The sequence below is a fragment of the Dama dama genome, chromosome 15 (assembly GCF_033118175.1).
Source record: "Dama dama isolate Ldn47 chromosome 15, ASM3311817v1, whole genome shotgun sequence".
NCBI classification, from domain to species: Eukaryota; Metazoa; Chordata; class Mammalia; order Artiodactyla; family Cervidae; genus Dama; species Dama dama.
In genome coordinates, this window is record NC_083695.1 from 16,637,695 (window position 1) to 16,665,155 (window position 27,461).

The following is a 27,461-nucleotide window of genomic DNA, read 5'->3' on the forward strand; positions in this document are numbered from 1 at the left end:
TAAACTGTACACATAAAAACAGGTAAATTGTATGACCTGTGAATTTACCTCAGTAAAGCTCTTATCCCCGAAATGGAAAGAATTTCTATATCTAATGCATAAAAAAACAAACAGCTTGATCAAAACACCAAACATGAGGAAAAGAAAAAGAAAAAAGTGGACTGAATAATATTTAAGGAATGAAAGTGATGCTTGTTTTTCATGACTGAGGTGTATACAGATTGATTTCTCCAACTGAAGAGTCTATCATGTTGTGTCAAAATATATGTCCACCTATATGCTGTTCATGAAACACAGGCAGATGGGGGTGGGAAGAACACACCAGGCGAGGAAGACAGCAGGCAACGTGCCAAGGAGGAGAAAGCGGGAAAGACAAAAGTAATAGCAAACAGTCTGGACTTAAAATTAAAGCAAGAGGAAGAGGGGTGTTATTAAAGGCACAGTTTGGTGGGGAGATATAAAAGGTGTTAAGTAAACATGCACCAAATAACATGGCAGATAAAGACTTAAAAATGCAAGCACCTGGTAAAAAGGTAGCTCTTCACATGGGAATATCTACTGGACAGGAGAAAAAAAAACACAGATGATAGGGAAACAGACAGACACCCTTATTTCCCTCAAATAAAAAACATACATTTTTTATTACCTCTGTATGCCACATTTGTAAAGATTAATTTGATATTTGGCAAGAAAGAAAACCTTTACAAACCTTTCAAATTAAAGATTTTAAGGACAGTTCTTTGACCACAATCCAATAAAATTAGAATTAAATGATCAAATAACAAAAACTCTTGACTACTAATAAATTAAGAAATATACATTTAGATCAAAGAGAAATTAAAAGGAGAACTTGAAAAAAACCTTGAAAGCAACAGAAAGACAATATTTCATACCAAAACTTACAGGATACACCAGGAAGTACACTCTAAGGAGATTTAATGTCAAATGCCTTCAACGCTAGAGATTTTTTTAAATGAGAAGAAACCATGAGGTTTAAATGAGAAGAAACCACCTAAACCAATTATAAAAAGACAGTCCAAAAAAAAAAAAAAAGAGAGAGAGAGTCCAATAAATGAAAAGAAAGAAGTTATAACAAAGGTAAATTTTTAAACTAAAAAAATTACAGGGACAACTCAAAAGCTAATTTATTTTTTTCCCACACCGTGCGGCATTTGGGATCTTAGTTCCCCAAGCAAGGATAGAACTTGGGTCCTTAGCAGTGGAAGCACAAGAGTCCTAAGCACTGGACCACCAGGGAATTCCCCCAAAGCTAATTCTCTGAAAAGGCCAAGAATATAGAGAGACACCTCACATGCCCAATTAAGGGTAAGACAGAGAAGATGGGTGACAGGGGAGAGAAAAGGTGGAGAAACTGAAGGAGTAGGCGGAAGGAGAGGAGGAGCTAGGGGAGAGAGGATGTGCAGATCCAGAAGACCAGACTGAGAAGAGACACATAAAAGCAAGTACAGATTATAAAAGCAAATCAAAAAGAACCATCTTGCAAAATTGCATGGAATTTTGCATTTAAGACTAGGAAAAATAGATGATTTCCTAGGAAAACATAAATCATCAAAATGATTCAAGATGTGGTAAATTCAGAAGTAGGAGGACCAGAGAGTTCACAGGTGAGTTGTATGTGACACATATTTCCACCATTGAATGGCAGCAAGCAATTAAACAATAAACCAATTCATTTTACAAAGCTGCAGATAATTTTAACACGCAGACCTGAGAGAGATGAGAGGGGAAACTGAACAAATCTGGCTTATGATGGGTTAGTTACAGAAACTCCAAAGTAACACCAGCAAACAACAGAATTCAGCCATCTATCAGAGAGACCAACTTGGGTGTATTCCAGGGAAGTAAGGGAATCTCAATACCAGGAAGTCAATGAAATCTACCTCGTCAATAAATTAAATGCAAAAAAAAAAAAAAAAAAGAACCACACCAATAATTGCATTTTGATAAAAATAAAGGCATTGGATAAAAGTTTAGCAGCTATTCCTTTTAAAATTAAGTAAGCTCAAAAAAGAAGGAAGTTATTGATGAAGTATTCTTAAATGAGAACAGCATCAATAGAAAGATATGTAAAACGACTCTGTATTTGTTAAGCAATGACCCCTAAAGCTCCTACACATGATGTACATTCACAAATGTGTTTGTGTATGAGCAATAAGGGCTTCCCAGGAATCCCCCTGCAATGCAGGAGATGTGGGTTCCATCCCTTGGGTTGCATGGCAACCACTCCAGAATTCTTGCCTGGAAAATTCCGAGGACAGTGGAGCCTGGCAGAATACAGTCCATAGGGTCACAAAGAGTCAGGACTGAAGCGACTGAGCACCCACACACACACATGAGCAACAAGTTGTCAACACGGACTGCATGGAGGCAGGCAGTGATTCAAAAAAATTTCCAGAAAATTCTTTAAAAAGGGGGTAAAACAGGATTGCAGTTAAAACAAAATTAGACAGTTCATGTGTATAATTTTTAAAAGACTGTACAGTACTAAAACTATCAAGAAAAGAAGTGTTCCTTTTGTTTTTAACCCCACAAGTATCACTGCCTTTTTTATTCCCAGTAACAAGTTTAGATACTCTCTTGTCAATATCACCTTTAACTGGACTCTTTAATAGAATTATGTATTGGCTGCAGGTCAGAACTTAGGCATAGCCATGACTCTTCTATGCAGAGTGGCACCTTCTTGCCCAACTCCTGATCCTGTCCCTGGGGGAGACACTGTGGAGCAGGGATCTGAACAAACCGCCCCTGGCTTCCCTTGGTGCCACTCCCTGTCACGTTTACTACAGCTCTGCAGAAGCGCTGATCTCGGCTGCTCCCTCAGCACCAGACGCCCTTCACTAGACACCCTTCTTAAAACAGCACCTCCCACTCAGGCCCCAAGTATTTGAGCACCTCCCATCTTCCGCATTGGGCTCCAAGCTTCCTGTATCCACTTCTCAAGCCCCAGCTGCTAATACAGTGCCTGGCCCATCACAGGCCAGGTGAATTAAGTGTATTTAAAAGAAGATACGAAATCTGAACTCAAGAACTTTTCTTTGGGAGGCTGTTCTGCTTTAGGTTCCCAGCCAGTTTTACTTAACCGTTTTCCAGCCCTGCTGCCAATAACCTGCTGGAGTGAACAAATGTTAGCACACCTCAGGGGCACATGGCTTTGGTTGGTCCTTTGGCAGCAGGGACACTGGGAACTGCTCTCAGGAGCCTGACAAGACAACAGGCAGAGCACTTCGCTGAGTGCGGAGACCAGACAGGATCTCATAACTGGGTGCCTGGGGCTGCCCAGTGGCAGGTGGCGCTTTGAATGCCGAGCTGGGACAGGTCCCCACTCCCTCCCAACAAAACAAAGCACCCCACACACCACCCTCGGGAGTCTGAGCTGTAGCCTGGCAGCCACTCCAACTTTCCTCATGTAATCTGCCATCTCCCTGAACGTACTTACATCTTTTCAAAATCTATTTCTTCTCTGCCAAAGTTCCTGAAGATAAAAGTGTCTGCAAATGTAAGATGCACAGTGTGGATTTACACTTGGTGATATTTACCTAAAATTCACCTCTTTCAATCTTAAAAGACATCTCACTGTAGGTATCTCAGATTTCCGGTTAAGTATACTTTTCTAGGGCTTCCCTAGTGGCTCAGACACTAAAGAACCTGCCTGCAACGCAGGAGACCCAGGTTCGATCCCGGGTCGGGAAGAACCCCCGGAGAGGGAAATGGCAACCCACTCCAGTATTCTTGCCTGGAGAATTCCATGGACAGAAGAGCCTGGCGGGCTACAGTACATGGCGTCGCAGAGTCAGAGATGACTGAGCAATTCACACTTTCACTTTCATACTTTTCCAGAGTCCACAGGAATTCAGAATGCATGTCCCCTTGAATGCCGTAATCATGGTCCAGTTCACCAGCTAGCCAAGGAAATCAGATTGGAGATTTTGCTGAAATACACGAGTATTAAGAACAAACCAAAAGAAGCATTTTTATTTACCTCAAATGCTGGGGGCCAGCGAAGTAGGCATCACTACCAGCAGATGAAGAAGGTGTAGATTTTTTTTAATGTGAATTCTGAAGTGAAGGTCTGTTCACCACAGAACCTCAGAACCATCACTCAGCACACCTCACTAACTCAGCACGGGTCCCAGGGATGCTAATTTAAGATGTGGATTCTCCACTATCCCAAATGTAGAAGGAGCTCAAATAAGCAAGCCACTCACTAAGCAAGCCATTCACCAAATAAGCAAGCCTTCACTAACCATTCTTGAAATGATTCCACTTAATTTTTTTTCTTCCAGAAAATCATCCTTTATCTCGATCCCTTATATTCTCTTTATAAGTCTATTTTCTAAACTTGAGAAAATAGGTCTCCTCCTCTTCCAGTTCTTCTAAAGTCATTAAATTTTTAATTGCCTTTGCCACAGAAGGCTTTTGGAGTTTCTGAAACATCAATATTGCATCCACCTACTGGCCTCCTGGCCACCATCTCGGAAAGGATGGAGCCCAGTAGATACGAGATCAGTAACTGCTTCTCCACTGATGTCTGTCAGCCGCCCATGGGAGTCTCCCTCCGTTCACCCTGGGTCCCAGCTGAAGGCCCCTGATAGACGGAAGAGGGGTCCTGAGGCACTCACAGGGTGCTGCACACACAGGGCTTCCAGGGAGGGTGGGGAGACCGGCTGGACAGGTTCTGAGGCCTCACTCCAGCTTCAGAGGAAGCCCCCCTGGGTTTGTCCTCAGGTTCCTGCTTGCTAAAAAGTTTTGAAAATCTAAGCAGCACAACATCCATTGTGTCCATTTTGGCCACATAGGAAAAGAGTAGTTTAAAGGAACAAAAATCAGCTACTTGGAATGAAGCACCAGCTTTGTGCTCAGCCATGTGTCTTTACTGACTCTCAGTGGTGGGCTCCACTGGCCCCGGCCCAAGATCGCAGGGTGAGCACTCAGCGGAGACGGGGCCTTTTACCCTGGGCATGCTCGCTCTCCACCAGAAGCTGACCATCAAGCCTCTTTCCAACCCCTACGGCTTAATAACCGAGTCTAAAATGTCTAGTGCAGACAGATTACCTGCATTATTTCACCTGTTCCAAAGTTACAATGGGAACTTCACTGAGAGAATGCAAAGAACTCATTTTTTTTTCCTCTAGGCTTTTTTCTCATAATTTCTCCTTATGAATCCTTGTACTATCAACAAGAGCCCTACTGATTTGAATTCACTTTTCCCCATCTATCTCTTTCCTTTAGCATCTGTGCAAATAGGATTCTGCTGGCTGCTGTAACCACCCACTCCCCCAGCCCCTGCCAAATGCATGATGGAGCAAACAAGAGAGAAGCTCATTTCTTCATAAATTTAGTCCATGGCAGATATGACTGATTCATGGGTGGCTTTGCTCCAAATGGTGATTCAGACACAAGGTTCTTCCACCTGCTGGCCCCAGTATCTCTGACACATCACAGGTCACCCTCCAGCTTCCCTTTCAACCCACTCCCCAGTCCAGAGCCCTGGTCTTCAATTTCTAGCTCCCTGCACAAAGTCGGGGAACAGTCGTTCTTTGTTCTATCCTGCAGGGCAAAAGAAATCATCACAGTTTTCTGCGGGTATAGTGATGCTGGTGGTGACGAAGAAGACGATGATGAAGATGATGATGATGGTGGTGATGGCAGAGGGAGGCCGAGAGTAGCCTCCCTCCTGACCAGACCTGAGAGCGGGGTCCACACTTTGCCTCATCTACCATTGCCCAGAACCCAGGCAGCCGCCCCTCTCACTGCAGGGGGGCTGGGAAATTAAGAGCAGCCATGCCTGGGATAAAAGTTAACAGGTGAAACAGATTCGGAGAATGACAATGACCTTCAACTCAGAGCCCCCTACAAGAGACTTATTTTTAATTAGTTGATCTGACTGGCATAAATCATGTGCACATGATGCTTGCTTATACCCTAATCAAAAGGATCAGTCCACCCTATGTCACTTAACCTCTCTGTGACTCAGTTTCCATAAGTTAAAGATAGGAAAAATAACAGTACTAACCTCACATTGTTGTTTTGAGGATTACATAGGCTAGAAAGCGCTCAGGACACTATCTGACACATGGGAAGTGATACACAAGCGTTTGTTAAACAATTAGTGGAGGACGGGCAGCTGGCTCCCCCACAAATTCCTAACAGAGTCCTGCCCTGAAGGTTAATTAGGAAGTGGGAGGGTGTAGAAGCCCAAGGGTTGGAGAGTTCCCCAATCTTCCATCTTGGAGGCAAATCCCTGTAAAACACATCCCAGACTTGCTTTGGTGCCTTTCTGGGAAGAAACTCACTCCCTCTGAGTCAACCTATCCACACCTTCCACACTTGGATGTTAAAAAATGCACAGGTCCTTGTAAACACTTATTCACTGATACCAATTTCCACACCATTTAAAAAATCTATTTCTGCATCCATCTATTCTTTTGTTCATCCAAAACAGGATGAGGAACTACCGTGACCAAAACATTCAACGTCTCAGACCCAGGAGAAAAATTAGCTTAAATGGATACTAAAAGGCACCTTAGGGAAGAAGGTAATTTTAGATTTTTGGAGGCAGTGATATCTGAACCAAGACCAGACCAGCAAGCAAGGGTTGCTATTCAAGTATTGAGGGGAAGAACATTCTAGGTGAGGGTCAGGCAGGCACAAAGGCTCTAAGATGGGCAGATTAAGTGGCTGGAGAGTGTTGCAGGACAAGGGTCCAAAGGCATGCGGGAAAGGAAGGTGGCTAGGAGGCCCTGTGCAGCACTCGGGAATTACCTCTGACTTGAAGTTGAAGCCACTGAAAAATGTTAAGCAGAGAAGAGAGTGGATAAGCCCAGGTTTGTAAAGATCACTCTTCTTCCACAAACAATGGGAAGGGAGATAGAGGCAGGGGGCAGGGCATCAACAATACTGGAATCTGGGCTGACAGAGGATCCAATGTTCAGACCGATGAGGGATGTCTCAGTTCTAAGCTGGAAGCAATGGCAAAGATATGAGAAGCAAAAGGATTTTTTCTAATTGTTTTAATAAATTAATTAAATATACACTAATACTTAGTAGGCATTTAATAAATTGAAAGAAGTATGGTCAGACAGTCATACTTCAGTAATAGTTCTTCTAGGAATTCACAAACAAGCGGAAGAAAGTTCTTCATACCATGTGCCAATCTAGGCAGCGTGTCCCTTCACATGACATGAAATTTTAGGTTTTCTACTGTTCTTGTAGCGTGATATCCTCCCCATCACTGGAAGCTAATGCTATACTTCCCTTACCAAAAAAGGTTTTACCACCTTAACTTTGGTTGTCATATTCCCTCTTCTTCTCTTAAAAAGACCCCAGTGCTTCTCCACGGATTCCGCCCTCTCTGAGCACTTATTTCTTGCCAAACCTGCTAAATTCCACTCCCTACAAGATCCAGCATCTATGCCTGAACTTAGTATTCAGATTCTAGCTACAGCTACTTGCAGTGATAACAATTACAAACATCAGATTTCAAGACATTGTCACCAAGGCTGCTCAGCTGAAGGGAGAATGGGGCTGCCCTCAGGCAAAGAGGGCTCATCTTCTACCCACTCCACCCAGCCTTTGCCCAAGTTGTCCCCTTGTTCAAGATGCCTTTTTCCTTCCTTTTTACCTGATTCATTTTTATTCTTTAGGATGCAGCTCAGGGGTCACCTCTGCCAGGGGCACCTCCTCTTCCCCAGCCCAGCTGGATTAGGTGAGGTACCTCTAGAATCCCATCTAAATCCGTGTTTACCTTGATCACAGACTCTTATCTCATTTTCTTCACTTTGTCTCTCCTACTGGACCCCAGGAGACATGCCTTACTTACCGTTTTATCCCAGCAGGGTTCAATATGCCTGCTGAATTAATACATGGCACATTTCATACACTGCTGGTGGGCGTGTAAACTGGAAAACCATCGGACAGTGTCTCCTAAAGCAGCGGCTCTCCACTGCAGACGACTGTGCTCCCCTCCGGGCGCGGACAGTGCCTGGCGATATGTTTCTCTGTCGTGACTAGAGGCAGGTATGCCGCTGCCCCTCGATGGGCAGGAGGCCAGGAGTGCTGCTGGGCACACTTCAACCCACAAGACAGCCGCTGCAACAAAGGGACCCCAGCCCCCAGCGTCCACGGTGCCGAGGCTGACACACGCGTCCGCTCCATGACTCAGCAATCCTACTCCCAGGTATGCACACCCCAGGGAAATCATGTATCTGTCCATCAGAGACAAGCACAAGAGCCCTGGTGGCAGCTGCATTCATAAAAGTCCCAAGCTGAAAACAGTCCAAAAGTCCACTGATAGAATAAAGGATAACACACTGCAGTATTTATACACTGGAATGCTACACAGCAAAATAAAACTGGATTGCTACATACATCTCAGATATGATGATGAACTAAGAGCCCAGACCAAAATAACAGGCAAAAGTAATCGATGGTGACAGAAATCAGAACACGGCTACCCCTGGGGCAGAGAGGCACTGCCTGGAAAGGCACGGAGGGATTCTCTTCACCTGGGCCCGGGGGGCTTAGGGCCGCGCTGCGCGTGACTTGTGCACTGTGTGCATCACACCTCAGTGGGCTTTATCACAGGGAACGCCCACTCAGGACCACACTGCCTGCAGGAATCACACACTGACTCGCTGCCTTAGAAGCCAGACTTTCTAACAGACTTTCTGGGACACTGCTGACCAGAGCCTAAATAGGTGCATTTCCAGAAGGCTGTTTCATAAATATAAAAAAAATGTTAAAATGTACAAAATCCTCATTCAATTCGATTTTGATCATTTTATGCTGAGGAATATATTAAAAATGTGCACACAAACTTAAACTTCAAGAATATTTATCACAGCATAAAAAATACCAATAAATATTTGTAAACACAAGGGAGAGGGGGCAATGAGCCCAATACCCACCCAAAGGGAACAGATTCTTTAAAAAAGACATTTTATAATTTAAATGGAAAATGTTTACAATATATTACTTAGAATTAAGAAGCAGGTCACCCAATAATACATAACTTAAGATATATGAAGGATACAATCAAAGTAATAACTGTGATTATCTCTGAGTAATAGGAGATTAAGGGATTTTAAAAAATTTTATCCTTTTTTTTCATTTCTTCCTAAAATGAACATATATTACATATAATAAGAAAAAAAAATACACAATCACAGCTCTTTAAAAATAAGGGTGAGTTTTAGACTGTAAGACTTAGTAGACCACACTGCACTCCCAGGGGCTGGTGTGTCCAAAGCTCTGCTCCCTGCAGAGGAGCTCTGACCTCCCTTGACAATGGCTAGGGGCAGGGGTTAAATCAGAAGTGAGATAAAATCCTAGCTGTTCTGTTTCATTCCTCAATGGTGGGACTGGTTACACAAATCCATACCTGCATTAAGCCTCACAAAACTATATATGCTTCCAAAAAAGTAAATAGTACATCCATGCATAAACATGAAAATAAATATAAATATTTTTTACTGGAAAAAAGTCTAGATTAAAAACAAAACAACTCGCTACCTTTCCTGAATTATCAAGTCTGAGTACTTAGATGGTGCTGATCACTTAGCCAAGGTAATCTCATTACCCCCAAGACTCTGGCAGAAAAGACCAACCTCTTTCTCTGTAAAGTGCAGAAGAAAACTCTCACACAGAGTACCTGTGAAGATTCAGTGCAATAATGCATGACAAAGCAAGTTACAGATGCACACTGTATGCTGTTATCCTCATCGTAAGCTCAAGTTTCCCCATCACAGGAAAAGACTCCTGGAAAAAGAGCAAAACATCTCTCCCACGAAGCTCGCTTCTCTGAATTCTGTGACTGGAAACACACTTCAGTATCAGGTAGGACTGCATGTGATTTATCTCACAGCTTACCATGATCTGAGCTCCTCCTGGAGCTACGGAGCTAAAGGTGGGAGCAGCTGCTTACCTGACACCAGAGAGAGGGGTCCAGGATCTTAGCTCACAAATTCCATTACAGTAGAAAGTATTGGTTTAATTCTGCTTTTAAGAAAAAGACGCTTCTCTTCCTTGTTAGTCAAAAAGATTCTAAACCAAATAAACCAACAACAAACTCAAGAGATAAGACATTTCAGTGTTAATTTTGAAGGCAACATGTTCCTCCCTAGCTTCTCAAGGTCATACCTCCCCACTGAATGATGACTGACGGTGGCTGACACGGTGCATGGGAAGAAAACTCCCGTGTAGTTCAACCTCACGGAAAGAGCATCAGCTCAGACCCAGCCTGCCACAACAAAGAACCCACAAAGCTGAACAGAAGGGTCCTGAGCGTCTGCGGACCTGCCCGTCCCTCTGCCTCGTCAGAGAGAACGCATCACCAGACTGCTCGGAAAGGGCAGGAGCCCCAGAGCAGCTGAGTTTCCCGCTGCTTCCAGAGTGAGCTTGCATGCTGTGTTGGCTGCTTCCACAGTAGGCAGATGAGGCTGAGAGCTTGCTGGGGGCTATTTTAGGGGGCTTCCCTGCAAGGATACAGTTCTGGGCCCTGAGCTCCCAGTAACCACTTTCTGCTCCCAGGCTGACCTTCCATCCACACAGGGGTTAAAATCCTGTCACCCAGCCAGCGCAGCAAACGGAGGGAGTTCTTGTATATAAATCATCCCAGGGGGATCCAGGAAGAGGAGAAAGAAGGGAAGGGGGTGTGAGGGAGAGGACCTCCCCTCCCATAAGTGCCAGCTGCACTTCTAGGGAGCCTGATCCAGGAAGCTAAATACACTGGGTAAAAACAGAAGGAGGAGGCTGAGGAAACCAGAACAGCTTCAAGGGCAGTTAGGAGTCTCAACCTTAACAACACAACGCTCCCACCAGCCCCACTCTGCCACCTCAGTCTCCCTACTGCGTGCTCTCCTCCCATGGGGCCAAAGGCAGCTCTGAGGGCAGATAAAAAGCACAATGGTACCCAGGGTCTCTCTGAAAAGGGTTCCAGGTTACCAAGAGGGTCCCCAGACATCGGTCATAATTTCCTTCTGATAGAAGAAACCACAGTCAGCACAAACGATATACATTTACAATTAAGACAATCACACGCATATATGCTATTTCCATACAGGTATTGTTTGTTGTTTTTATAGCAGGACGCAAGCAGGAAACCTGTTCCATGAGTCTTTGCTTTCCTCATCTGAGTCTAGCAACAACAGCAATTTCTATTAGGGGTTTTCTCTGATGAGCGCTGATTACAAATCAAAATGTCACCTTCTTGCTTGTTCCTCTTCCCACCAGATCAGCCCAGTGAGACCCCTAAATAAACTGGGAAACAAAGATGCAGGGAAATGCAGCTTGCATTCCTGGAATTGGGGAACACACTCTGGCTAGAGGGTCTTATCTACTGGACTTGGTAAACTTCACAGGTTGACCCTCTTTGCTCTCAGGGTGACCTGGGTGCAGCTCTCAAGCCTCTTAACACACATCTGTCTCCATACCACTAAGACACATGGATTTTTTTCTGACCAGCAGCATATTTCTGCATCTATTTTCAGCCCCCATAAATCATTTCCATTGTTTTAGGAAACCTGAATTCTTGCATAATAAACCATCAATCTCATCCCTCTACCACCACCCAAATTTCCCTCAGGGAGAAGTGCTGCAAAGAGAAAGAAAATTCTTAGTTAGAGCTGCGCTCCTACACAAAATAGGAAAACAAAACTAGGTATAAATAGCATCAAATAACCACTGCTGCTGCTAAGTCGCTTCAGTCATGTCCGACTCTGTGCGACCCCAGAGATGGCAGCCCACCAGGCTCCCCCGTCCCCAGGATCCTCCAGGCAAGAACACTGGAGTGGGTTGCCATTTCCTTCTCCAATACATGAAAGTGAAAAGTCAAGTTGCCCAGTCGTGTCCGACTTCCAGCAACCCCATGGACTTCAGCCTACCAGTCTCCTTTGTCCATGGGATTTTCCAGGCAAGAGTACTGGAGTGGGATGCCACCGCCTTCTCCGCAAATAACCACTAATGTCTGGTTAAAGTGCTTGACTGTGATTCTCAGATCTAGGTGTGAACTCAGTGGACATCTGAAGGAAGCAGAATCTAAACCTGACAACAACTGCTCTTTACGACCATTTAACTGCTGCAGTGGTAAATTGCTCTGCTGCAGAATTTCTCCAATTTATAGGTTACTAAGAAACATAATACTGCTTTAAAAATGTTAACATTCTCAAACCAGCCCTCACAAATCTTATTCATAACCAGGCTTAACCTAACACAACTTCCCTATTTTCCCCAATACAGAATGCTGTAATCCGCCCAAGCAGACATACATCTCAGGTGTTCTGAGATCAAAAACTGGATCACAGACATTACAGCATAAGGCCTGTCAAACCAGGGTTCTGGGCAGGTACAATTCTTAAGAGCCAATAGGAAATCAGTTGTCTGGGGCTGGAAGACTGTATGACATTTTGGAAAATACAGGGGTGGAAAAGGATTATACAGAGTGATGTGACTGAAAACTCCCAAACTCTTAATCAAAGCCCAAATAAGAAGAAGCTTTTACACTGACCCACCCCAAACACTGTACAGCTAACTTGGACTCTGGAAGCCCAGCTATAACTTAGTAAATTCACACTGCAGCCAGCCTGCTTGAGGTTTGCAGACCACTCCCTGCTGAGAAGCCAGCCAGCCCTACCAGCAGGCTGCAGCGTGATGTCCTGATCCCAGTCTAGGACCAGCCAGGAGTCCCTCGAGCCTGTCCTCCTATGTGCTGTGTTCCCCACTGGTTGAACAACCATCAGGGAAAGCGGCAGGAAAAGTTGCATAACGCCCAGGATCAAACCCACTGTGGCCACTCCCTGGTCGTCAGCATCACCAGCTGCACGCAAGTCCATCCATGAAAATAGTGTGCAGAAACAAGGGACTGCCACAGAAGACCAAGAAGGCCGCAGAGCAAGGAACAAAAGCATCAGAGGACAAGTGGGAACGGCGGGCCTCCACCTCCCAGAGAGGACAGAGGCTGCTGAGCTTCTGACCAACTCCCCAAAAGGAGGCAGCAAAGAGGATCTCAGGCAGCGGAGCTGCTAGCCTTTCTCTGACCTTCTCCAGCTGGTCTATGACCATAGCAATAAGCAGGAAACACGTGAAAGCTCCTTCTGTTGAAGCAAGGGCCTTAACGCTGCTAAACTGATCCTTTCACTCTTCCCTGTTTTTCACAAGAGATCCTGAATGGCAGGACACGGAAAGTTTCTCAGATTAACTGGAGAAAACTAAAGTCCAGTGAAGACGCCACTGGTAACCTTTCAGCCTCGCTCCAACGGCTACCTGCCCCACACCTAGCATCTGGGTAAGCTTGCTCTGGAGCCAGCAATACAAAATGACTCCCCCAGTCCCAAGACACGTCAGGGTTCTAGTATTCCTTCAACTAGTAAAGTCTAACTCTAACTCACCCCTAAGGAGAGACCCTACAGGTGTGACTGGCTTCCGTTGCAGGACGCGGGGACACTCCTAGCAAGGGAGGGAAACACCCCGCACCTACGTCCTCGCCGGCGGCAAAGTGCTGCCGCGGCCTCGCCTCTTCCTGTCCACCCACGAAGAGTCGGCGGAGCCCCGCACGCAGCCTCGCTCGCACTTTAGAGCCCCGCTCTTCAGCCTCGTTTGTTTCCTGAAACGCACACAGCCGCCACCCGCAAACGGGCCGGCGGAGTATCCGGAATTCTCACGCCCGGGCAGCCTGGCCTTCCCCGGGCCTCGCCTTACCGCCAGTGTCTTCGAAGCGCGGGGGCGGGCGGTCCCGCAGTGTGGAGCTCCAGCCCGCGCCAGCCTCGTCCTCCTCCGACTCCTGCGCGGCGGGGGCGCCAGGCGCCGGGGAGCCGGGGCCCCGCGCGGGGCCGGGGCGCTCGGGTTCGTCGTCCGAGGAGGCGGCCGAGGAGGAGCGCGAGGCGGCCGATGTGCTGTAGAAGGGATTCCCGCCGCTGTCAGGGCCCGATTCGCCAAACACGTCGTCCGAGATGTGCAGGCTCTCGTAGCGCGCGCGGGCCGCCTCGAGCAGCGCCGGCGCCCTCCTCCGCGCGGCCCCGCCGCCCTCGGCCATGGCCCCGGCCGCCGCCCGCGCGCCAGCCCCCCACAGCGCCTCCCAGCCGCACGCGCCGGGCCCCGGGCCCGCGCCGCGGCCCGCCGTCCCCCACCACCGCAGCCCGCAGCACAGTGCCCGCCGCCCCGCGCCCGGCCGGCCCGCCGTCTTGGCCGCCACGGGCCCAGCGCCCGGGGAAACGCCTCGGAGCTTGGGCGCCGCGGACTGCGGGCCGCGGCGGGAGGCAAGGGTTGCGGCCCGGAACGAGCGCCGCCGCTCCGACCGCCGCTGCGTCTCCTAGGCGCCCGCCGCGTACCCGCGCGCCCTCCCAGCGGCACCCCGCGCTCCCCTGCCGACCTTCCCGGGCGCGAGCCGCCAGAGGCGGGCCCCGCCTCCTCGCACTTCCAGCCTGCCGGCCAATCGGGAGCCAGGCCCGGGCGGGGCGGGAGGGGCTGGGCGGGCCTTGCGCCAGGGACGCCCACCCGTCCGCCCCGCCGGGGCTGGGCGAGGCGTTGCGATCTGGCACCGCTAGCTGGCAGAGGCGGTGAGCGGGGGAGGACGGCCGCGGCTCCGGCCGGTCCCCTCGCTTGTAGGGACTCGCCTTCCGGGACAGCCACCGCAGGCCTCTCGCTGCCCTCTGAGGGGAAGGGAGGAACCAAATAGGTGGGAGAGAGACGCAGTGTGCTCTTCCGCCGCCCAATCCCGCTGACGGTGCGCCGACCCTCCGCGCTCTTGTTCCCTTCCGCAGTCCGCGCCCGGAGCCCGGCGCCGGGGAGCTGTCCGTCCCATTGGTTCTGAATCAGCCGCTACGGAAACGCTCCAGGTAGGCGAAGGGTCGCAGTTCCCTGGCTGCTGCCCACGGGTCACGGTGTGCTGCGCCGCTTGCTCCTATAAATACAGGGCTGTCTGGCTTCAGGGAATTCCAGTTAGGAGCCATCCTCACCGGTCCATATCTGAGGTCAGATGCTTACTCAGTCTCCCTTTAACACGCCTGTAATTTGAGAGTGGCAGCATCTGGAATTAGGTAGACTCATTCTTCATCGTTCTTCACATTTGACATCTTTTAAATCAAAATAATCAACATATTGATTATTCTAACAACACTCCTTCACTCACACATTTGAAACACAGTCATCTGTTAAAATATAGCACAATCACCTAGACTTAAGTGCTTTAATAAATACAACAGAAAGGTTCCAACTGTCCCTTTTCCTTGAGCAGGAGTGTGTGGCTGTCATCCTGTTGATGGTGGTACATATGATCAGTCTGTCTTGTCTTCTTGCTCCCCTCTCCCTCCCGCAAATAGCACAATAAGTCACATTGATGGTAATTGGGCCATAAAGTCACTATTGCTCTGAAATAAAATAAATCCATGGCCATGTGAGGGCTTACAAATCCAACTGGGTATTAACTAAATAATTACACAAAATGGAAAGGCATGTTGCTATTTATAAGCATGCATAAAGAATGAAAATGTGGGGACCATTCTGCCACCAACAGGCAGGCAATTCCATTCTTGACCTCTCATCCCAGTCCCCAAGATTCCTCTTCCCAAACCAGAGCCACTGTATAGGGAGAAATTTCATGATAATCACCAAAAGACAATATATAAAAAAGGAAGGGATTCACATCACATTGTTTGCTACATGATTGACTGATTGTTTCAACTTCCTTAGAAGAATTATGCCACAGAAAAGAAATAATTTCCAGCATATCTACATACTCTGCCAACCAGCCAAAAAGTTTGAAGAGGGTATGTACAGGTTCTCATGCTTACCACAAAGGGTCATTGAAACATAGATTGAAGGCACAGGGAGCAAAATAAGGCTCCATACCTCAAGTGCAAATTCTGAAATTAGAAATTGTCTAAGACTCCTGTAAGATTTCATGTTATCTGTTAAAAATAATAGAATGATATCCAGAGAGTTGGATTCTATAGAGAAGAGTTGCTTCTCTCCTTCAGGGCTTCTCTGGTGGCTCAGACAGTTAAGAATCTGCCTGCATTATGGGAGACCCGGGTTTGATTCCTGGGTTGGGAAGATCCCCTTGAGGAGGGCATGACAACCCACTCCAGTGTTCTTGCCTGGAGAATCCCTATGGACAGCAGAACCTGGTGGACTACAGTCCATGGGGTCACAAAAAGTCAGAAACAACTGAGCGACTAAGCACAACACAGTTAAAAATAATTAAATGGGATCCAGAGAGGCATATTCTATAGGAAAGAGTTTCTTCCCTTCTTCGGGTAGTCAATGAAAAAAATCAACAGCTAAGGTAACTTGTGTGTTTTTAAAACAATAGATTGCTTTGCTGCCCAAAGGGAGCACAAAACTGAGCAATGACAGTTACAAGCATGGACACAGTCTTCTACAGTCCTTAATCTGCATTTGTGTGGTACTAATCCCAAGGAGCCTTTGTGCTTCCTAGGCTCAAAGTGCTTGTGGCTCACACAGCACAGAACAATGGAAGAGGATTATATGGTTACAAGAGACTGGGAAATCAAATTGTTACCCCTAATAAAAATTGGATGACTACTCCAGTTTAGAATCACTGTTTAGCATGTTACATTGTTTAACCCAGTTAAGTAAAAACCAAGAAAAGTAAAAATATTCCAACCTTTTAAGACAGGTGGCTGCTTCTCATTGTGGAGGGAAGAGAGGAAACGGAGGAAAACATCTGGAAAATAAAAGGCAAAAAAGCTTCCCCATCTACCTGGCAACTTCCTACTTAATGCTACCATGCTGATTCCACATCATTAATTTTATAATTTATAATTTAAAATTTATAATTTTATAATTAATGTATTTGTGAGGATAATTACAAAACCAATATTATACTAAGATCTTTTAATTTTGAGTCATTTGAAAACATCTTCCAAGTAATATAGATTCATAATATAATTAAGTAATTTTAGGTTAATATTGAGCTTTTGGCTTATAGTCTTCTCAATGAGCTCCAAATTGCAAAAGCAATTTATTTGTGTAATAGATTCCTTAGGATTTGATTTGTTAAACCAGGGGTTTGTACTTTTAGGTACCTGGGGTTAATAGCCGTATTTCTCCTTTCATGGCATAGTACACTTTTGTTGTATGTATCTCTACAAAAGAAAAAATACTACCATTTAAACTATGATACAATGTTTCCTTTTCCCTAATAATTTAAATTTAAACATTGAAAAAAAATAGTTGACAATTGTTTAGATTATCAAATCTAAACACAAATACAGATTTTTATCATGTATCACTCTAATGAACACATAAAAATATGGTAAAATAATTGATTAGCATTTTCCTAAAACTTCATCTTGCTGAGGACTTCCCCTGTAGCTCAGCTGGTAAAGAGTCTGCCTGCAATGCCAGAGACCTGGGTTCAATCCCTGGATTGGGAAGATCCCCTGGAGAAGGGAAAGGCTACCACTCCAGTATTCTGGCCTGGAGAATTCCATGGACAAAGGAGCCTGGTGGGCTACAGTCCATGTGGTTACAGAGTCAGACACAACTGAGCAACTAACACAGATACTCCAGTATTCTTGCCTGGAAAATTCCATGAACAGAGAAGCCTAGTGGGCTACAATCCATGGGGTCTCAAAGACTCAGACATGACTGAAAGACTAACCCACACACACACACACACACACACACACACACACACACACACACACATTGGGTGGGCCAAAAAGTTTGTACATTCAAATAGAAGGGGAGAAGAGAAACAAGTAAACATGTAATATATCACTTGTTGATAAAGGGTAGTAGAGGGACAGTCATTATGTTGATTATGATGATGGTGGTGAAATTGGTGCGTGTGTGTATGGTCAGAGGACATTGCTCTGATAAGAAGACATTGGGGCAGATCCTTAAGAGCAAGCCCAGTGCATTCAGGAAAAGAATACAAGTGCAAACCCCCAAGGTGGGTGCACACCAGCTATACTCAATTAACACTAAGGAGGCTGGTGCAGCTGAGGCAGAGTGCAGGAGAGGAAATCGGAGAGGAAGTTGGCTGTTAAATCTTGTAAGACTGGATTTTATTTTGAGTGAAGTGGGGAGCCACTGAAGAGCTGAAAGCAAAGAAATAACAAGATCTGACTTGTGTTTTAGATAGATCACTCTAGCTGCTGAGTGGGAAATAAACAGGAGCAGAGCAAAGATGGAATCCCAAAGACCAGTAGAAAGGGGTGTTTTGGACCAGAATGGTAGTAATGGAGGTGATGAGAACTGATCAAGATGAGAATATAGTTTAGAGGTAGAACCCACAGCTTTTACAGAAGAGTCAAAAGTGGACAGTGAAAGAGATGAGTCAAGAATGATTCCATAGTTTTTTGCTTGAGCTACGGCAAGAGCACCAGGATTAGAGAGAAAAAAAATAAGAACTTGGTTGTGAACATGTTGGATTTAACATATCTAAGTGGATCTGGAAAGTAGGCAGTTTAAGAGAGGAATCTGGAGTTCAAGGATCGGGTCTGGATTGGAGGTAAATGTTGGCAACATCAGTCCAACATAGATGGACAAGATCACCCAAGGATTAGAAAGTCTGAGAGCACAGTCATATTTAGACATGAGGGAAATGAGAAGAAAGCATCAAAGGAGACTGAGAATTCAGGAAACTGAGACACAGCAAAGTTTTAGAGGCTAAATATGTATTCCAAAGAAGAAATAATGACCAAATGCTGCTGAGGAATCTAGTAAGATGAAGGCTGAGACTTAACCACTGGGTTTGACAATGGGGCTGGAGTGGGGGGGGGGGGGGGTGTGAAACTGTGACTGGAGTGGATTTCAGAAAAATGGGAAAAGAAATTTGTGTATTGAGTAAAGACCAATTTTGAGGAGGAATTTTACTGCAGAGAAAAGGGAAGTGACAGAGGTGGCTTTTGGGGACTGGAGAAGAGATTTCTTAAAATCAAGCGATGTTTGAATAGTGATGGGCATGATTCAGCAGAAAGAATACAAGAGAGATCCTGGCGAGAGAGGGAGCGATGACAAACAAGGCCCTAGTTGGCTCGAATGGTGACGGGCTGGAATGCAGAAGCAGAAGGGTTAGTCTTAGTTCAGAATGGAGTAAAGGCCCCATGCAGGTAGATTTGGTGGGAGTCTGTGGCTGTTCTTTACTAATTCGATTTTCTCAGTACAGTCATCAGAAGGGTGATTAGCTGTGTCTGAGGAAGCAGTTGATCCTCAATCCTGACTGTACATGAGAGTCACCTGGAGATTTTTAAAAATACGTTCATATCCAGGTCCCCTGTGCTACACAATTAGAATCTCTGGAGGTGGGGCATGGGTACTAGTGCATTTTATAGGCTTCCAGGTGATTCAAAGGTGTGGCCAGAAGTAAGGATCCCTGGGTGAGGGGTTTGAGGAAAGAGGTGTGAAACAGTTCTCTAGAAGAGTGGGGACTCAGTCAACTAGAGAAATACACTTGGATTTGTGGTAGAGAATTTAACGTGAAACCTGCCAGCATGGTTGTATTTTTCTCCAACTGTGTTCAGCTGCCAAGGAGAGACATGGGGTCAAACAACTATTGGGTTTTACCCAGTGGGATTTTGCAAGGTGTGTACAGTGAAGGGTGACAGCACAAGGGAATGATTTTAATGATAGACCTGGAATCTATCAAGTGAGAATTTGGAGAAAGATTAAAGGACATTAAAAAGGGGTTAGTTAAATGGCTTTTTGATTATAGGAATTTTTTTCTCCTCTAAGTGGTTTAGATAATTAATATTTCCACAAAATAATTCAAGGCAGCTAAACCCCTGCAAAGCATCACAAACAACTCTGATTAGTATTTCAACCTCCCTTTTATTTGAAATAAATTTTTTCATCAAATGAAACATGAGACATTTAGAATAAGGAAAGAAAAAACACACACACACACACTGGAAGTTAATGAAAGGTTGTTGCTGAACCACGAAAGACTCAGGGATTCTTGGCCTCCAGAGGAGAAGATTTCAATCCAGGGCCAGAGACGAGGCTTGATCTCTCAGAGTTTTTGTGTAATCGAGTTTTATTAAAGTATAAAAGGGATAGAGAAAGCTTCTGACATAGACATCAGAAGAGAGCAGAAAGAGTGCCCCCTGCTAGTGTTAGCATTGGAGTTATAGACCTTTTAATTAGTTATTACAGTAAATCAAAAGAATGTCTGGAGGTTGTAAAGATCTTACTAGACCCACTCCCATAATTTACGTCTTAAGGTAACAGGATTAACCAGAAGGTTTTTCAGGAAGGAGAAACTGTCCTCAAGCAGGATATATTGTTGCTGTATAATCTCTAGTACAGAGTTTAAACTGAGTTTTGTAATTGACTAAGACTATCCCAAAGAATGCTCCAACTACCGCACAATTGCACTCATCTCACACGCTAGTAAATTCAAAATTCTCCAAGCCAGGCTTCACGGATACGTGAACTGTGAACTTCCAGATGTTCAAGCTGGTTTTAGAAAAGGGAGGGGAACCAGAGATCAAATTGCCAACATCCGCTGGATGATTGAAAAAGCAAGAGAGTTCCAGAAAAACATCTATTTCTGCTTTATTGACTATGCCAAAGTCTTTGATTGTGTGGATCACAATAAACTGTGGAAAATTCTTCAAGAGATGGGAATACCAGACCACCTGACCTGCCTCTTGAGAAACCCGTATGCAGATCAGGAAGCAACAGTTAGAACTGGACATGGAACAACAGACTGGTTCCAAATAGGAAAAGGAGTACGTCAAGACTGTATATTGTCACCCTGCTTCTTTAACATATATGCAGAGTACATCATGAGAAACGCTGGGCTGGAGGAAGCACAAGCTGGAATCAAGATTGCCGGGAGTGGAGAAGGAAATGGCAACCCACTCCAGTATTCTTGCCTGGAAAATCCCATGGACTGAGGATCCTGATAGGCTATAGTCCATGGGGTCGCAAAGAGTCGAACACGACTGAGCGACTTCACTTCATATACGTTGTATTTTGTGCGTTTGAATCACGTGCATTATGCTTCCTCCCCTAATTTTCCTACTTACCCTTGCTTTGCTTTAATTTTGTGTGGGTATGTATACTTGGTGATCTTGTTGACTTTACCTTTCTTATTTTTGCATTTCATACACCTAAGCATATTATAAAATTTGCCCCCTCCAAAAAAAAAAAAAGAAAAGAAAAGAAAAGATTGCCGGGAGAAATATCAATAACCTCAGATATGCAGATGACGCCACCTTTAATGGCAGAAAGTGAAGAGGAACTAAAAAGCCTCTTGATGAAAGTGAAAGAGGAAGAGTGAAAAAGTTGGCTTAAAGCTCAACATTCAGAAAACTAAGATCATGGCATCTGGTCCCATCACTTCATGGGAAATACATTGGTAAACAGTGGAAAGAGTGTCACACTTTATTTTTTTGGGCTCCAAAATCACTGCAGATGGTGATTACAGCCATGAAATTAAAAGACACTTACTCCTTGGAAGGAAAGTTATGACCAACCTAGATAGCATATTAAAAAGCAGAGACATTACATTGCCAACAAAGGTCCATCTAGTCAAGGCTATGGTTTTTCCAGTGGTCATGTATGGATGTGAGAGTTGGACTGTGAAGAAAGCTGAGCGCCGAAAAACTGATGCATTTGAACTGTGGTGTTGGAGAAGACTCTTGAGAGTCCCTTGGACTGCAAGGAGATCCAACCAGTCCATCCTAAAGGAGCTCAGTCCTGGGTGTTCATTGGAAGGACTGATGCTGAAGCTGAAGCTCCAATACTTTGGCTACCTCATGCGAAGAGTTGACTCGTTGGAAAAGACCCTGATGCTGGGAGGGATTGGGGGCAGGAGGAGAAGGGGATGACAGAGGATGAGATGGCTAGATAGCATCACTGACTCGATGGACATGAGTTTGAGTAAACTCCGGGAGTTGGTGCTGGACAGGGAGGCCTGGTGTGCTGCAATTCATGGGGTTGCAAAGAGTCAGACACGACTGAGTAACTGAACTGAACTGAACTGAACTGAAGGAATGTAGAGAAAAAAACATTTGTCCTTTTCTCCTCCTTGAGAATTCCAGACCCCTATCTCCACTTCAAGAGCCCCAGACCCCTTTTTCCTCCTTGGGGACCCTGGACTTTTTATCAATCTGCCTAGGAATTGACTCTCTCATTAACTTTTCATGTTCTTAGAAAATAGTGTTGCTTATACAGTCAGGGTTGAATCTGAAGCCCATTCCACAGTTTTGTGCTATTGTCTAGTGTCCTTTCCCTTCTCCCTTGGTGACATTTTCCCTCTTTTAGCACATCTAACACCCCTACACACACACACACACACACACACACACACACACACACACACACACACACACACACAAACACACACACCTGTTCTACCAAAGAAAGAGATCTGATATGACGACCGTGCCTAAAATTCATTTGCTTTTAGAGGAAAAACTGTAGTGAGAGGTTGGTGTTTAACACAAGATAATAGATCACTTAGTAGTAGAAACTCACATATGCTGAGAAACAGGGAAAGATGGTCCTTGCAAGAGAGCAGACCTTCTCGGTGTTGCTAAATTCACAAACCTATAGCTGGCACTGATGCAGCTCAAAGTGTAAATTGGAATTTTGGGGTCAGATTCTGTCTGGATTATTGAAGTGATACTTTGTTGTAGACTTGGATTACTGTGATATTGAATGATTTGCCTTGGAAATGAACAGAGATTATTCTGTTGTTTTTGAGATTGCATCCAAGTACTGCATTTTGGACCCTTTTGTTGACTATGATGGCTACTCTATTTCCTCTAAGGGATTCTTGCCCACCATAGTAGATATAATGGTCATCTGAGTTAAATTCACCCATTCCAGTCCATTTTAGTTTGCTGATTCCTAAAATGTCAACATTCACTCTTACCATCTCCTATTTGACGACTTCCAATTTGCCTTGATTCATGGACCTAACATTCCAGGTTCCTATGCAATATTGCTCTTTACAGCATCAGGCCTTGCTTCCATCACCAATCACATCCACAACTGGGTGTTGTTTTGCTTTGGCTCTGTCTCTTCATTCTTTCTGGAGTTATTTCTCCACTGATCTCCAGTAGCATATTGGGCACCTACTGACCTGGGGAGTTCCTCTTTCAGTGTCCTGTCATTTTGCCTTCTCATACTGTTCATGGGGTTCTCGAGGCAAGAATACTGAAGTGGTTTGCCACTCCCTTCTCCAGTGGACCTCATTTTGTCAGAACTCTCCACCATTACCTGTCCATCTTGGGTGGCCCCACACAGCATGGCTCATAGTTTCATTGAGTTAGCCACGGCTGTGGTCCATGTGATTAGATTGGTTACTTTTCTATGATGGTGGTTTCATGCTGTCTGCCCTCTGATGCCCTCTCCCAGTGCCTCCCTTGTTATTGAGGTTTCTCCAACCTTGAACATGGTGTATCTCCTCTTTGCCGCTGGCTACTCCAGCACCAGGCAGCCACCACTCCGCCACTCCAGTGCCTGGAATCAAGATTGCTGGGAGAAATATCAATAACCTCAGCTATGCAGATGATACCACCCTTATGGCAGAAAGTGAAGAAGAACTAAAGAGCCTCTTGATGAAAGTGAAAGAGGAGAGTGAAAAAGTTGACTTAAAGCTCAGCATTCAGAAAACTAAGATCATGGCATCTGGTCCCATCACTTCATGGCAAATAGATGGGGAAACAGTGGAAGACTTTATTTTGGGAGGGCTCCATCTTCACTGAAGATGGTGATTGCAGCCATGAAATTAAAAGATGCGCTTGCTCCTTGGAAGAAAATCTATGACCAACTTAGACAGCATATTAAAAAGCAGAGACATTACTTTGCCAACAGAGGTCTGTCTAGTCAAGTCTATGGTTTTTCCAATAGTCACGTATGGATGTGAGAGTTGGACTATAAAGAAAACCGAGCACTGAAGAATTGATGCTTTTGAACTGTGGTGTTGGAGAAGACTCTTGAGAGTCCCTTGGACTGCAAGGAGATACAACCAGTCCATCCTAAAGGAGATCAGTCCTAAGTGTTCATCGGAAGGACTGACATTAAAGCTGAAACTCCAATACTTTGGCCACCTGATACCAAGAGTTGACTCATTGGGAAAGACCCTGATGCTGGGAAAGATTGAAGGTGGGAGGAGAAGGGGACGACAGAGGATGAGATTGCTGAATGGCATCACTGACTCCATGGAGATGAGTTTTAGTAAACTCCAGAAGTTGGTGATGGACAGGGGGGCCTGGCATGCTGCAGTCCTTGGGGTCGCAAAGAGTCGGACATGACTGAGTGACTGAACTGAACTGATGTTGTCGTAGACTTGGTGTTAAAGCTCCTCTGTCCCTCAGTCTTCTTACAGTGAGAAGGATCAGAGCACGGTTCTTATGAGGCTGTCTATAAAAGGCCAGGCACCTGGAAAACCACTCAGCGGGCCTGAACCTAAGTAGGATGTCAGCTGCATTCTAATTGTAGGAGAAAGAGAAGAGAATTACAAGAGGAAACGCTCTTGTCAGGGGCCCCTTTGAATTTTCTGCAACTTCCCATTACTTCTCATCTGCATTTGCAGTAATCTTTTGTAAGCATTAATGTTGAAATTAATAATGCCCTTGGTTACAGTGAATGATTCAATTATCAAAAATACTTTAACATTTCTTCTAATTGCTAAAGCAGAAGAACTAACAGAACTTAGATTTTCAACAAGTTTTACACAAAAAGGATTTTTCACTTCATTCTAATTAGGTCAACACAGATATCACTTTCCCATAGCACCTGAAGCTGTTGATATTTTTCAGAGATAACTTTTGGTTCTTTTAGAAGGCTAAAGAAAATGGAGGTCTATAAAAATGATAATCAACTCTGATGTGTGCCTTCTATAAGCTAGGAACTGTGCTAAAGGGTTTACCTGAGGGTCTAATTTAATCCTCAGGACAAACCCTGTGAGGTCACTATTTTCATTTTTTATTGAAAAAATAATAGTTTACCCTTTAAGGAACATTTAATGTACATTTATATGTACATTCCAGTTTATTAGCACAAAATAAGGCATTCTTTACATGTTCAGCAATATTTAAAGTAGCACGTTATTTCTATTTTTCTTACAAAATATCAGTACAAAGTGTTTCTTTGAGTCACAAAATAATTTTTGTTATATCAGAAAAGACATATTGAATATATACAATGGAATATTATTCAACTATAAAAAGAAGGAAATCTTACCATTTGCAACAACATGAATGGATCCCGAAAGTACAGTCCTAACTGAAATAAGTCATACTGAGAAAGACAAATGCTGTATGATCTCACTTATATGTGGAATCCTCAAAAACAAGAAACAAAGAAAAAAAGCAAAAAAACAAGAAGAGTAGCACCTGAATTTATAGAAACGAGAACAGAGACAGGGAGCTGGGAGTGGGTGAAACAGGTGAAGATGGAAGGTGGTCAAAAGACACAAACTTCCATTTTTAAAGTAAATAAGTTCTGGGGATGTGATGTACAGCATGGTGACAATAGTAAATAGTACTGTATTGTATATTTGAAAGTTTCCAAGAGAACAGATCTTACAATTTCTTGTAAAAATATTGTAACTATGGAAGACACAGCTGATAATAAGAGAGATGATTTTCCACAGCCATACAAGTAGTCTATCTATGATGGAATCAGAATTAGAACTCAGACCATCCAATTCCAGGCCAAACTAAGTTTTTTGACTGTCCCCTTCTTGAACCCCACTTCCATTTGGGGATAAGCAGCAGTGGCTGTGCATGATGGGGTGACTGCTGGCTTCAATTATTTATATCCAGGGCTGCCTCATATGTTCTGCTCAACTCCTTTCTCTGCCCAGGAAAGTATCCATCCTCCAAACCATCAGTATCATTGTTCAGAAATGAATTAAGCTTTAGGGTCACACACAGTGTACTGTGTCATCCATATTTCTTTCAGAAAACTTGAATAGTGTTTACTGTCAACAAGAGAAGTGATGAAAGGTGGGGAATGTTAAGAAGGACTACTAGAGGGACTACCCCAGTGGTCCAGTGACTAAGACTCCATGATCCCAATGCAGGGGGGCCTGGTTTGATCCCTCATTGATAAACTAGATCCCACATGCCTCAACTAAGACCCCACACAGCCAAATAAATAAATAAGTTTTTAATAGAAGCACTCCCAGAAGTATTTCTGGACCAGTAAATGATCACTAGCCCTTATGCTATTCTTGCAGTCATTTTGCTGCTTCTTGAAATATATTAATTTGCCCTAAGATCACTTGGCCCCTCATAATATAAGCTCTCAAGATGGATCAGCATGTTAGCCCATATGCTGTGTTTCTGCAGCTTGAATGTACTTCTCAGGCCCTTTCCTGAACATATTGTTGTAAGAGTGACACGCGGGCAAACATGTGACAAGTGACAGTATCAGGTGGGAGGGCAACTAGGACACCGGCAGGAAGGAGAAGCCGGTGCTCCCCACGAACCTGAGCTTTTCCCAGGAATGCCTGCACCCTGCTTGGCTGAGACCTCTGCTCTCAGACTCCTGACCAGCCAGGACCAACAGGGCTCTTTCTAAGGACCCTAAGTTTGGCCCAAGAAGAAATACCAGTCAAGACTTCCCCTCCATCTTCTGGCCTTGTCTCCCTGGCCAGAGACTCACCCCAAGCACCCATCTGCACTTCTAGACTGAGGCAAGAGGCCATACACTGAGTGTATCATGTTAGACAAGTGATTGGACTTCACTGAACCTTGACTGTAACATCTGAAAGGTGGGGATGTATAAGGACTAATTAAGACAACGTCAAATTGTTATCATAGAGTTGAGAAAGATCTCTGTAATGCAGTGCATTCCATCTTATCAAAATAGAGGGAAAAATCATATTTTAAATGGAACTTCCTGATGACTCAAGCAGTAAAGAATCTGCCTACAATTCAGGAGATGCAGGAGAGGTGAGTTCAATCCCTGGGTTGGGAAGATCCTCTGGAGGAGGAAATGGCAACCCATTTCAGTATTCTTGTCTAGAAAATCCTTTCAACAGTGGAGCGTGGCAGGTTACAGTCCATAGGGTCACAAATAGACACGACTGAACACACACACATTTTAAATAATATTTGTATTTTATATTTATATATGTAAATGCTGAAATATGTATGGGGCTTCCCAGGTGGCATAAGTGGTAAAGAAGTAAAGAATCTGTCTGCCAGTGCAGGAAACACAAGAGTCATGGGTTCAATCCCTGGGTCGGGAAGATCCCCTGGAGGAGGAAATGGCAACCCGCTCCAGTATTCTTGCCTGGAAAATCCCAAGGACAGGGGAGCCTGGTGAGTTACAGTCCACAGGGTCGCAAAGAGTCAGACATAACTGAGTGTGCACTCACCATAGTATTGTGTATATTTGTAAATGAACATGTAAATACATTATATATATATATATATATGTATATATATGTATATATATATATATATTTACCTTGAGATACAGCACTACCCTCTTGAGCAACAGAAGAGGGG

General features: G+C 44.6%; 1 protein-coding gene and 1 long non-coding RNA gene across 3 annotated transcripts in view; one reads left to right on the plus strand and one right to left on the minus strand.

Annotated features, from left to right (window-relative positions):
- The window catches only part of PGBD5 (piggyBac transposable element derived 5), a 143,396-nt gene extending 129,349 nt beyond the window's left edge, over window positions 1-14,047 (minus strand). For both annotated transcript variants that reach the window (XM_061161535.1, XM_061161533.1), the window contains exon 1: window positions 13,714-14,047. In XM_061161535.1, the coding sequence (XP_061017518.1) occupies window positions 13,714-14,047 (334 nt within the window). The remainder of the gene's footprint in view (window positions 1-13,713) is intronic.
- A 547-nt stretch (window positions 14,048-14,594) lies between these two features.
- LOC133070606 (uncharacterized) overlaps window positions 14,595-27,461 on the plus strand; it is a 46,871-nt gene continuing 34,004 nt past the window's right edge. The window contains exon 1 of the long non-coding RNA XR_009696184.1: window positions 14,595-14,849. This is a non-coding gene — a long non-coding RNA (uncharacterized LOC133070606). The remainder of the gene's footprint in view (window positions 14,850-27,461) is intronic.